At 42.2% G+C, this 14,355-nt stretch overlaps 1 protein-coding gene across 1 annotated transcript in view; it reads left to right on the forward strand.

Moving 5' to 3' along the window:
• The window catches only part of LOC139445747 (calcium-dependent secretion activator 1-like), a 114,511-nt gene that overhangs the window by 50,350 nt on the left and 49,806 nt on the right, over nucleotides 1-14,355 (forward strand). The window contains 2 exon segments of the mRNA XM_071226951.1: nucleotides 10,213-10,306; nucleotides 13,161-13,282. Of these exon segments, the coding sequence (XP_071083052.1) occupies nucleotides 10,213-10,306; nucleotides 13,161-13,282 (216 nt within the window).

A 14,355-nucleotide genomic window follows, 5' to 3' on the forward strand; every position in this document is an offset into this window, starting at 1 on the left:
AAACAGCTCTGAACTGTAAACTGCATCATTGTGTATCATCACATCAATGGGGATGATAGAAATCACAATTCATCCTTGGTTTGTCTGGTTTAAGCTTGTTTACAAGCACCCTGGCACTAACAACCACGAGTGGTTCAATATCTGCGATACATTTTTACTTCTCTCTATTTTCTAAACATGCAATCAACATATAAATCTCGCTTCTTGTGAGAGGAGTGAAGGGGAGATAACTCTTATCATCCCACCCACACACCTTCTACATGCTATCATCATGTCATATCATCTGTTATCATCAAATAACTGTCGTATTTAAGCCACAGATAATTAGGAATCTATATCAGACAACATTTTCAACATCTCAGTACACATCCTTAAATCTCGTGAGAGGTACATTTTATACATGTGGTCTCTTGTGTCTTTATGTGTTTTATTTGTACGAACAAGGGATGGTTTAATGATCTTGGGGCTGCTGTTATCTTAGGCTGAAGCTTATTGATTCTCACAGTCTGATTTATGGTTTACTCACTGTTTTGTCCCCAGTAAAACATGTCTGTTTAAATCATTGCTTGATCCCACTGCTGATTGGATGCTGCCCAACACAGCTCATCTCTTGTTAACAATTTTTCATCATGGAACAGCAACATGATAAAATCATTAGCCACATCATTGTGTTTAACTACGGTGTTATGAGGTGATTATTTGCAACACATTGATTTACAGGGGATTCTGTTAACTTTGAACACGGTTATCTCAGAGAGACTGGTCTCTTTTTTATGTGATTTTCTCTTAAAGTTCAGCATGTCTCCAATATTTCTGCTACAGGATGCACCAAAATGTATGATGTAAATAAAGAGGAAAGATATGGCCATCAATGTCTTTTTAAAATCTGGAGCTTAATTTCTGAACTTGTTTCAACTACGCTGGTTATTATATTTGTACCTTGTAAAGATTTATCCTTTGTTTCGATGTCTTATCTTATAATATGATGAAGAGTAAAGAAATAATGCATCGGTCGATATTCTCCAGGGAGTCGTGATGGATTAACTTTAGAGGTTCTATGTGACAACATTGGCTGTATTATGTGGGTGGTACAAGTCACCACGCTCATCTACCCTGAAAGCTCTGTTCAATTACTCTCAGATGGTTTTTTTGTCATTTGGTAGTTATTAGTCTTGCTGATGAGCTAAGAAAAGGAAAAAATATGAACTATGAACTATTGCACACAAAACTGATATCGTCATCTTCCTTCTATATGCCAGGATCCTTTTAAGCTTATGAGACAGTTTGGTATTTGTATTCAAACTTCCATTTGCTTCCTTCATCTGCTAAAGTGTATTTCCTTCTTCAAACTCATCAGTTATGTTTTTTTCCATCACCATCTTTCATGTGTGATGTTGAGATCAGTGTAACTGTATATGAGAGTGATGTATGTCACTGTCATGATGTGGGATGTACAGTCCGTTTGACTCCAAATGAGAACGATGAATTGCAAAATAACTCGAAATCCAGAAAAGTGTATGAAACATGAATTTTGTTTAATTTAAGACCCATGACGGATGAAGTTCTTTAAGAAACTATCATGTAATTTTGTATAGAAATGTGTACATGACTCGTAGGGGGACAAACCGTGGAAGGAACAGCGCAAGCACAGTCTGCACGTGCTACACAGTGACCGTGTTCATTCAATGACAAGATGCGTTACTCAGCAGATGTTAAACAGTTGATGTTGAATGTATATGTTTTCTTTAGAAGTGAAGCAGAAAGAGCAAAGCCTTTTTATGCTATTAATAAATTCTTGAAACGAGCTTCAGAAGCTCTTGGTATGTCCCCTCAGAAACTTAAAAATGTTGTTAGTCGATGAGATACAAATAGTCAGGCCAAGGAGGTAGGGAACATGTCAAAACCATGCAAGGTTGATAAATTAGACAGTTTTCAGAGGGATCAAGTCAGACGTGCAATTGTTAAACTGCACTCAGAAAATAAGTACCTGTCCCTAAGAATTTTGAAGAAACACCTAGAAACTGACCATGATTTACGTGTTACAATTACAGTACAAACTATGGCAGCTGTTGCATACATTTGGTTACAAATACAAAAAGATAACTGGAGAAAAATAGGGCTGTGTTGTGTGAACGGTCTGACATTGTCCACCACCGAAATCATTACCTTGGTACCATCACGCAGAAACGTGAAGAAGGATATGAGCCCGTCTTCTTAGAGGAGACATGGGTAAATGCGTCACACGCAGCCAGCAGTCAGTGGGTACCCAGTGGTGACTGTAAGGAGTCTGGTAGAAAGTTACCAATGGGAAAGGGTGAAAGACTCATAGTTCTCCATGCTGGTTCTGCTAGTCAGGGTTTTCTCCCAGACTGTGACCTCGTCTTTAGAGCCAAGGCCAAAGACAACAGGGACTACCTCACAGAAATGAACGGCAATGTATTCCTGGAGTGGGTGAAAGATAAATCAGTCCCTGCTTTGCCTACCAAGTCACTCATTGTCATGGACAATGCACCGTATCATAGTGTGCAGGATCCAGAAAGCAAGACTCCAACCTCTAATAACCATAAAGGAGACATGGTTACTTGGCTGCAACGGAGGAACATTACCTTTCCTTCTCGAGCAACGAAACCACATCTCTATGAAATCATCAAAACTATGAAAGCTGACCCCGTGTATAAAGTTGACAGTTACATCAAGGGTCAGGGTCACGCTGTCTTACGACTGCCACCTTATCACTGCGACCTGAATCCAATCGAGTTGGTATGGGGCATCGTCAAGGTCGACGTTTGACGATAGAACACTACGTTCAAATTACGAGACGTTGAACAACTGGTAAAGGAATCCCTTGGTCGGGTAACAGTAGAAACATGGAGGCATTGTGTGGCCACAGTCGTTGATGAGATAGAGCCATGTTTCTGGTCATGAGATGGACTACGGCCAGCAACAGTCCAACCTATAATAGTGGCAGTCGGTTCAGGCACCAGCAGTTCCAACGACCAGATCTATGGCATGAGCGAGTTAGATTGCGACTGAAATTATCATGAGACGGCCCCTCTAACGCTCTGTCATTTCCCCTACCACAGAACGTGCAGTGCATGCGTGCTTGCGCTGTGCCTTCCACGGTTTGTCCCCCCTATGTGTCATGTACACATTTCTATACTAAATTACATGATAGTTTCTTAAAGAACTTCATCCGTCATGGGTCTTAAAATAAACAAAATTCAGATTTTGTTTGGAACAGGGTATTCATGGTCAAGTACCGTATTGATGTTTCATGCACTTTTCTGGATTTCGAGTTATTTTGCAATTCATCGTTCTCATTCTGAGTCTAACGGACTATAGGTGGCCTTGATGTGGGATGTAGGTGTCCTGGAAGTGGGATGTAGGTGCCCTTGAAGTGGGATGTAAGTGCCCTTGAAGTGGCATGTAGGTGCCCTTGAAGTGGGATGTAGGTGCCCTTGAAGTGGGATGTAGGTGTCCTTGAAGCGGGATGTAGGTGTCTTTGAACTGGGATGTAGGTGCCCTTGAAGTGGGATTTAGGTGCCCTTGAAGTGGAATTTAGGTGTCCTTGAAGTGGGATGTAGGTGTCTTTGAAGTGGGATGTAGGTGTCCTTGATGTGGGATGTAGGTGTTCTTGAAGTGGGATGTAGGTGCCCTTCAAGTGGGATGTAGGTGTTCTTGAAGTGGGATGTAAGTGCCCTTGAAGTGGGATGTAGGTGTCCTTGAAGTGGGATGTAGGTGTCCTGGAAGTGGGATGTAGGTGTTCTTGAAGTGGGATTTAGGTGTCCTTGAAGTGGGATGTAGGTGGACTTGATGTGGGATGTAGGTGTCTTTGAAGTGGGATGTAGGTGTCCTTGAAGTGGGATGTAGGTGTTCTTGAAGTGGGATGTAGGTGTCCTTGAAGTGGGATGTAGGTGGACTTGATGTGGGATGTAGGTGTCTTTGAAGTGGGATGAAGGTGTCCTTGAAGTGGGATGTAAGTGTCCTTGAAGTTGGATTTAGGTGTCCTTGAAGTTGGATTTAGGTGCCCTTGAAGTGGGATGTAGGTGTCCTTGAAGTGGGATGTAGGTGTCCTTGAAGTTGGATTTAGGTGCCCTTGAAGTGGGATGTAGGTGTCCTTGAAGTGGGATGTAGGTGTCTTTGAAGTGGGATGAAGGTGTCCTTGAAGTGGGATGTAAGTGTCCTTGAAGTTGGATGTAGGTGTCCTTGAAGTGGGATTTAGGTGCCCTTGAAGTGGGATGTAGGTGTCCTTGAAGTGGGATGTAGGTGTCTTTGAAGTGGGATGTAGGTGCCCTTGAAGTGGGATGTAGGTGTCCTGGAAGTGGGATGTAGGTGCCCTTGAAGTGGGATGCAGGTGTTCTTGAAGTGGGATGTAGGTGTCCTTGAAGTGGGATGTAGGTGGACTTGATGTGGGATGTAGGTGTCCTTGAAGTGGGATGTAGGTGTCCTTGAAGTTGGATTTAGGTGCCCTTGAAGTGGGATGTAGGTGTCCTTGAAGTGGGATGTAGGTGTCTTTGAAGTTGGATGTAAGTGTCCTTGAAGTGGGATGTAGGTGTCCTTGAAGTGGGATGTAGGTGTCCTTGAAGTGGGATGTAGGTGTCCTTGATGTGAGATGTAGGTATCCTTGATGTGGGATGTAGGTGTCTTTGAAATGGGATGTAGGTATCCTTGATGTGGGATGTAGGTGTCCTGTATGTGGGATGTAGGTGTTCTTGATATGGGATGTCAGTATTCTTGATGTAGGTGTCCTTGAAGTGGGATGTAGGTGTCCTGTATGTGGGATGTAGGTGTCCTTGATGTGGTATGTAGGTGTCATGTGTGATGTAGGTACCATCATGTGTGTCTGAAAGCATGGAAGTCTTTCTTTCAGGTACACCAGCCTGGTGTGGCTGTTCATGATGTGTGATGTAGGTATCATTTTGCGTATCTGAAAGATGGGTGGTCTCTCTTTCAGGTACACCAGCCTGGTGTGGCTATTCATCATGTGTTGCAGGTATCACCAACTGGATTCACTTATCAAAGTGACAAATATTGTGTGTTTTAACCTGTCTTGCCCATTTGAAAAGTTTAATTTAAATCTTTTTTGGAGAAAAGGGAAATTGTCCAAACAAAATTTATTGTGTAATGTGATAAATCAGGTTGCAATCCAAAGACATGATGACTTGCTGTGTCAAAAACTGAAGCACTGTAAGACAAAACAGGAAATTCATGACCAGTCTGCCGAAACCCCCCATCTCAAGTAACTGGTGTCCCAAGAGTAACTTTGAATTACAAGAGCTGGTGGTAATCTGCCAAAACCCATCTATGTTATAAGAAAGTAGTAATCCAAAAGAATTGTGTTATTTCATACTCCATTTCATCATAGGACTAGATTGTTTTTTATCAGTGATTAATTCTGATGTCCATGTGGCATGGCAGGTTGTTGCAGACAAGTGTTTGGCTCTAGGGCTGGCGTGTGGAGGGAGTCAAATTGGCTGCATGTGTTCGTCCTGCTGCTAGAATATACCCATAGTTGTCTGGCATTTTTTTTTCACTGGCTCCAATAGATGCCTTCCAGTCAGGATTGGAAAAACCTCAAGGGTTCAGCTGAGCATTCTCTGCATTCACTCAGAAAATTTATCAGTTGGTTCGCTGAAATTTCAGATAGTTGTATCAATATACTAACCATTTGGGAACTCTAAATTTAATTTATCATTTCAAAGAATACTTTTTTTGTAAACTTATGAATATTTTTTAACTGAGTGCGTGCATGATTGGTCAGGAAATGCACAGCTGGAGTAATTCAATATTACAACTTGTCCAAGACATTGTTGTAAAGCTGTTTATTACAACATGTTTAGAAGCTTTCAGTTTTGAGGTGGGGTGATTTGATTAATGCACTAAAATATTATTCATAAGTATAACACAATGCATGATGGCGTTTAAGGGGCACATTGCACCTGGTGTCAGTGGCACACTCTCTTCTACAGGTCCTTGGCTTGTCCACTTCATAGCAGCAGAACAGGTTTTACATGTGCTGATAGTGCGAACATATATCTCAACACTGTTGAATACTGCCATTGGTGTTTATCCCTCATGGTTAGGACCATCTCAGTGTTATTTGGAGTTAACAACACATGGTATTGTGGTCTAAACAGAATTGGTAAACTTTGGTAAAACAAATGAACCATACACATTTTCTGGGACATTATGTTCCAAAACATCCTTTCCAAAGATGATTATATCTTGCAAATGTCTGTATGTCATTTGTTTTAGAAAATCAAGAAGTCATTCTGTAGTAATTGGCTGAAATGAATTGAGCCGAGTTGAAACTGGTCCTTTGACCCAATGCAAGTTGCTCAATGGTTAAGTAGTCAGTAGTAGAAATGTCTTTTAAAATGTTTCCTTAGAGGCGTCGTTATGAGGACTAGTTACTGGAATGAGACAGTGTCAGCATATCAACACAGCATCAAGTCTTCCTTCATAGTATTTAATCAGAAGCCGAAAGGCTGTCCCAGTTGTTGGTGTGTGTTGGTTCCTCCAACTCTAGTTCAGTTCCCTTCATGGAACATGGGTTCACTGGGTGTGATGCTGAGATACAGCTCCAATATTGGCAGGCACAGCATTTAACCCTCTCTTTATCTCACACTTATTTCGTGTCATAAGGAGCTTTGCAGAGCTGAATGACAAAAATTTATGATTGTTGGTTCAAATCCTGGTTCGACGCTATTATGTTTCTAGATTCACCATACATGTGCTCATGACTTCAGGCTTTCCTCCCACATTAGGCTGACACGCCGTGATGTAACTGGAATATTGTTCAAAGCGGTGTTAAACCCATCTCAATCAAACCCTACTTCTCCCTCTTTCATTCCATGAAATCCTGTTAGGAATCAGGGTCACTGCAGGTCCCCAGTGCTTGTTGTGAGAGACGACAGAAATAGGAAATGGGTGCTCAGGCTATGTGACTTATCTTATTGTGTGTCAACCCAATGCCTGGATCATGCTTTCAGTCTCAGGTTGTCACCCCAATGCCTGGATCATGCTTTCAGTCCATGGTTGTCACCCCAATGCCTGGATCATGCTTTCAGTCCATGGTTGTCACCCCAATGCCTGGATCATGCTTTCTGTCCCTGGTTGTCACCCCAATGCCTGGATCATGCTTTCAGTCCCTGGTTGTCACCCCAATGCCTGAATCATGCTTTCAGTCTCAGGTTGTCACCCCAATGCCTGGATCATGCTTTCAGTCTCCAGTTGTCACCCCAATGCCTGGATCATGCTTTCTGTCCCTGGTTGTCACCCCAATGCCTGGATCATGCTTTCAGTCCCTGGTTGTCACCCCAATGCCTGGATCATGCTTTCTGTCCCTGGTTGTCAGCCCAATGCCTGGATCATGCTTTCAATCCCTGGTTGTCACCCCAATGCCTGGATCATGCTTTCAGTCCCTGGTTGTCACCCCAATGCCTGGATCATGCTTTTAGTCCCTGGTTGTCACCCCAATGCCTGGATCATGCTTTCAGTCCCTGGTTGTCACCCCAATGCCTGGATCATGCTTTCAGTCTCAGGTTGTCACCCCAATGCCTGGATCATGCTTTCAGTCCCTGGTTGTCACCCTAATGCCTGGATCATGCTTTCAGTCCCTGGTTGTCACCCCAATGCCTGGATCATGCTTTCAGTCCCTGGTTGTCACCCCAATGCCTGGATCATGCTTTCAATCCCTGGTTGTTGCCCAAATGCCTGGATCATGCTTTCTGTCCCTGGTTTCCAGGCATTTGCTCAATTACTAGCAGGGTGCTGTGATAAAGCTATGATATTGCTTATGGTATTAAACAATATGCACTCACTCTCATGATGCCTCCGACATTGTGTGACCTGTTCCTGGAGCAGACCACCTCCAGTAACACTGTGTTCACCTTGGTGTGCCTAGTAGCGGTCAGTCCAATCAATGCTGTGAATAATTAACCTGTCATGCACAGGTGAACTGTTTACTCCATGGAAATAAATACAGACATTTCTCAATATTCCCGTTATGAATTATGAATCAGGTCAATAAATCTGTATCCACCGGCTGTAGAAGTAGAGCATTATGGCCATATTAACGATGGCTGGGCTCCACGTGCTGGGCTATGAGGCAAGATGTTATTGTGATATTGTACTCCCTCAAAGATTGCTTTCAGAATAATATTGAATCATATGGTTGTGATTTTCCAGATAGTATGTTAATCAAATGTAAATGCTGCAAATTTAACATATCTGTTTTGTGATGAAATTGTTAATTCAATTTTCATTTCAGATCTATCCCAGTTGGATTGTTTTTTTCTGTGTAATATTTCTGTGAGACATGAAGAAGCATATTGTGGTGGTTATTGTTCTTATCTTTTTAAAGATATTTCTATGATTATTCATAAGATTTCTCCTTCTTTTTTCCTTCATCCACTTTTGATGCAACACGGTGCTGGGTTTATATGCATGATATTGTGTATTTAATACAGCATCCTTGGTTCAGGGCTAGACAAACACTATGGCCAGATCCAGATGTAAATAGACCAACACTATGGTTAAATCAAGATGTAAATAGACCAACACTATGGTTAAATCAAGGTGTTAATAGACCAACACTATGGCCAGATCCAGATGTAAATAGACCAACACTATGGTTAAATCAAGGTGTAAATAGACACACACTATGGCCAGATCCAGATGTAAATAGACCAACACTATGGTTAAATCAAGGTGTAAATAGACCAACACTATGGTTAAATTAAGGTGTAAATAGACCAACACTATGGCCAGATCCAGATGTAAATAGACACACAGTAAGGCCAGATCAAGATGTAAATAGACCAACACTATGGTTAAATCAAGGTGTAAATAGACCAACACTATGGTTAAATTAAGGTGTAAATAGACCAACACTATGGCCAGATCCAGATGTAAATAGACACACAGTAAGGCCAGATCAAGATGTAAATAGACCAACACTATGGTTAAATCAAGGTGTAAATAGACCAACAAAATGAGTAGAAGAAGATTCTCTTACAGATTAGGTCCCAAGTAATGGGGGTATCGGTGATGATTCTCTTACAGATTAGGTCCCGAGTAATGGGGGTATCGATGAAGTTTCTCTAACAGATTAGGTCCCAAGTAATGGGGGTATCAGTGAAGATTTTCTTAAAGATTATATCCCATGTAAAGAGGCTATCGGTGAAGATTCTGTAACAGATTAGGTCCCAAGTAATGGGGGTATCGGTGAAGATTCTCTAACAGATTAGGTCCCAAGTAATGGGGGTATCGGTGAGGATTTTCTTACAGATTATATCCCATGTAAAGAGGGTATTGGTGAAGATTCTGTAACAGATTAGGTCCCAAGTAATGGTGGTATCGGTGAAGATTCTGTAACAGATTAGGTCCCAAGTAATGGGGGTATCGGTGAAGATTCTGTAACAGATTAGGTCCCAAGTAATGGGGGTATCGGTGAAGATTCTGTAACAGATTAGGTCCCAAGTAATGGGGGTATCGGTGAAGATTCTGTAACAGATTAGGTCCCGAGTAATGGGGGATCAAGATGTCACAATGGCTGCATGATATGACCTGTAGTACTTACTAGCCCTACCTCTGATTGTTGACCCCTGTTTTCTCGGTTAAATAAGCCATGATAGCAATCAGTGAATATCACCACAAGTCCAAATCCCGGGTCTAGACAAGATTATTTCAGTCCAGTTATCTTTGCCACTAATAGTCCATACAATCAAAATTCATTGTAGTGAAAATATGAGGCCAGGTTTGTAGACTGAAATGTTGTTTTCACAGGCATATATATAGTTCCTGTATACTGTTCCTGACCACTGTCACTTTATGGCTCATGGTGGTAGACGAATGCAAGTAGAAATATTTGGAAGTAATTGTGTGGTATGATATGATCATTTTTAATATCTTCCATTAATGCTTTTGATTAATAGAAGTTTTGGAGATATTGAATCACTAAATCTACAAAATGTTTATTTTGCAGAAAGGTGTTCTTGATTTATATTTTGAGTTCAGAGTTCTTATACATTAGAATTCCACTGTTTGATTATCACCGATCTTAGAACAAGAATAATTGCAAGGGACTAAATCCTATGCTTCCAGAGTAATCCATACTAGGAAAATACTCCTTACAGCCGTAATCCATAAAAGGCTGTGTTGTATTGACTTCCCATTGTTTTGAAGTGTGTGCTATATTATCTGTTTCAGAGCACAGCACTCCTCTTTGTCCAAGCTAGACATCAGTGAAGATAATGAACCAGGCCTGTCCAAACTTGATGTGGTGCTGTCTTTCACACTGGAGGTCAGTTCCAGGCAGAACCTGACTCTACACACGACAGAGTACACATAGCAGCATACACACCACACTGTACACCTAGCAGCATACACACCACACTGTACACATAGCAGCAAACACACCACGCTGTACACATAGCAGCACACACACCACACTGTACACATAGCATACACAGTACACATAGCCGCATGCACACCACACAGTACATATAGCAGCAAACACAGTACACATAGCAGCTTACACACCACACAGTACACATAGCACCATGCACACCACACAGTACACATAGCATACACACCACACGGTACACATAGCAGCATACACACCACACAGTACACATAGCAGCAAACACACCACGCTGTACACATAGCAGCATACACACCACACAGTACACATAGCAGCATACACACCACACTGTACACATAGCAGCATACACACCACACTGTACACATAGCAGCATACACACCACACTGTACACATAGCATACACAGTACACATAGCACCATGCACACCACACAGTACACATAGCATACACAGTACACATAGCAGCATACACACCACACAGCACACATAGCAGCATACACACCACACTGTACACATAGCAGCATACACACCATACAGTACACATAGCAGCATACACACCACACTGTACACATAGCATACACAGTACACATAGCACCATGCACACCACACAGTACACATAGCATACACACCACACGGTACACATAGCAGCATACACACCACACAGTACACATACCATACACACCACACGGTACTCATAGCAGCATACACACCACACAGTACACATACCATACACACCACACAGTACACATAGCACCACACACACCACACAGCACACATAGCACCATGCACACCACACAGTACACATAGCATACACACCACACGGTACACATAGCAGCATACACACCACACTGTACACATAGCAGCACACACACCACACTGTACACATAGCAGCATGCACACCATACAGTACACATAGCATACACTGTACACATAGCCGCATGCACACCACACAGTACATATAGCAGCATACACACCACACTGTACACATAGCAGCATACACACCATACAGTGCACATAGCATACACAGTACACATAGCCGCATGCACACCACACAGTACATATAGCAGCTTACACAGTACACATAGCAGCTACACCACACTGTACACATAGCATACACACCCCACAGTACACATAGCATACACACCACACTGTACACATAGCATACACACCACACAGTACACATAGCATACACACCACACAGTACACATAGCATACACACCACACAGTACACATAGCATACACACCACACAGTACACATAGCATACACACCACACAGTACACATAGCATACACACCACACAGTACACATAGCATACACAGTACACATAGCATACACACCACACAGTACACATAGCATACACACCACATGGTACACATAGCATACACACCACACGGTACACATAGCAGCATACACACCACACTGTACACATAGCAGCATACACACCACACAGTACACATAGCATACACACCACACGGTACACATAGCAGCATACACACCACACTGTACACATAGCAGCATACACACCATACAGTACACCACACTGTACACATAGCATACACACCACACGGTACACATAGCAGCATACACACCATACAGTACACATAGCATACACACCACACTGTACACATAGCAGCATACACACCACACAGTACACATAGCATACACACCACACGGTACACATAGCAGCATGCACACCACACAGTACATATAGCAGCTTACACAGTACACATAGCAGCTTACACACCACACAGTACACATAGCACCATGCACACCACACAGTACACATAGCATACACACCACACGGTACACATAGCAGCATACACACCACACTGTACACATAGCAGCATACACACCATACAGTGCACATAGCAGCATACACACCACACGGTACACATAGCAGCATACACACCACACTGTACACATAGCAACATACACACCACACGGTACACATAGCAGCATACACACCACACTGTACACATAGCATACACACCACACTGTACACATAGCAGCATACACACCACACTGTACACATAGCAGCATACACACCATACAGTACACCACACTGTACACATAGCATACACACCATACAGTACACATAGCATACAATACATGTAGCAGTATACACACCATACAGTATACATAGCAGCATACACACCACACTGTACACATAGCAGCATACACACCACACGGTACACATAGCAGCATACACACCACACTGTACACATAGCATACACACCACACAGTACACATAGCAGCATACACACCACACTGTACACATAGCAACATACACACCACACGGTACACATAGCAGCATACACACCACACTGTACACATAGCAGCATACACACCACACAGCACACATAGCACCATACACACCACACAGTACACATAGCAGCATACACACCACACGGCACACATAGCAGCATACACACCACACAGTACACCACACAGTACACAGTGGTGTATACATCAAAGACTGAACACACCACAAAGTACACAAGGATGTACAAATCCAACCACCCTATGTATACAAATATGGAGCAGAATTATTTTTGAAAACGCTATTAACAGATTTCAGTAATAATCAAAACCTTCAGGTTTCATATGGGAAGGGAAATAACTCTTGCCATAAAATGAAACTCCCAAGAAATTATTCTTTTTTGTGAGTTTCACCCTACTGAGATCAAATAAAAGTTTCTTTCATTTCAAATAGCAATATGTCATTAAAACAAAATTAAGTTCTCACAGTTATAGAGTGTGTATTTGTGTCTAACAGGTGCATGTGAGCGAGGTGAAGGGTCTGAAGTCCCTGGCCCCCAACAAGATTGTATACTGCACGATGGAGGTGGAGGGAGGGGAAAAACTCCAGACAGACCAGGCCGAGGCATCTAAGCCATGGTATGTCAGCAACACATACACTGTACTTATGACCTCAACATTAGCCGCCTCCGTGGTCTTGTGGTAGAGCGTCCGCCCTGAGAGCGGGAGGTCCGGGTTTCGATCCCTGGCCGCGTCATACCAAAAGACGTTAAAAGATGGTACTTGTTGTTACCCTGTCTGGCGCTCGGCATTAAGGGGCTAAAACAAGGACTGGTCGGCTCGGAGTCCGTATACTGTGTCTGAGTGGGGTATTCATGTTAAACTGCGGCATGGTATCTCAGTGAGCTAGCACTATAAATCGGCATCAGTCCGGACTAGTACAAGCACGCATGCACACATGCAAGCATGCACACACACACACACACACACACGTACATGCACGTCGCTATATAAGTGCAATAATCTTGGACACGACGTAAAAACCCAATTTCACCTCACCTCACCTCAACATTACTTTTGGAAAACGTTTAAATTATTGTATCAGAAGAGCTCTTTGCAAGATGAAATGGTTGTTGTGTTTTATCATTTATTTTTCATCCTAATAGAAGATAATTTGTTGATTAAATGAAAGAGATGTTTTATAAATGTTTCAATCTACCCTTGTAAAAGAATCAAAACAAACTGAAAATTGGTAGAAAACACCTGTTAGATTGAATGTCACGGGGGAATTTAGTAATCAGTATATGTCCCTCCATCCATCCGTCCATTGAATATATCCGGATGAAACTTGCTATACAGTTGAGTTTAGTGATGAACTGGAGCCTTTTGATGATTTGGGATTTTGAAAAATACTGAACAGCATTATATTTTTCTCCACTGAACTGAACGTACACAATGGCAATGAACCAAATGTGGGGTATAAGTAGCAGAACTACATTTCCGAGTTGCACCAGACTGTGGGATATGTCCGCTCCAGATGAATCTTGTTCTAACTAACACTCCAGTCTTAACTGAAATTTGCATACAATTGATTGAAATGTCTATCTATTCTCAAATATGAGACCAGATATTCAGAAAGTTTCAAGCCTTTTTAAATACTGTTTATGTCCCATGAAATAGAAAATTACTGCAAAATTACTGCAAATTATGTA

Source organism: Haliotis cracherodii, unplaced genomic scaffold (assembly GCF_022045235.1).
Source record: "Haliotis cracherodii isolate W230 unplaced genomic scaffold, xgHalCrac1.p SCAF_6, whole genome shotgun sequence".
In the NCBI taxonomy this organism is placed as follows: domain Eukaryota; kingdom Metazoa; phylum Mollusca; class Gastropoda; order Lepetellida; family Haliotidae; genus Haliotis; species Haliotis cracherodii.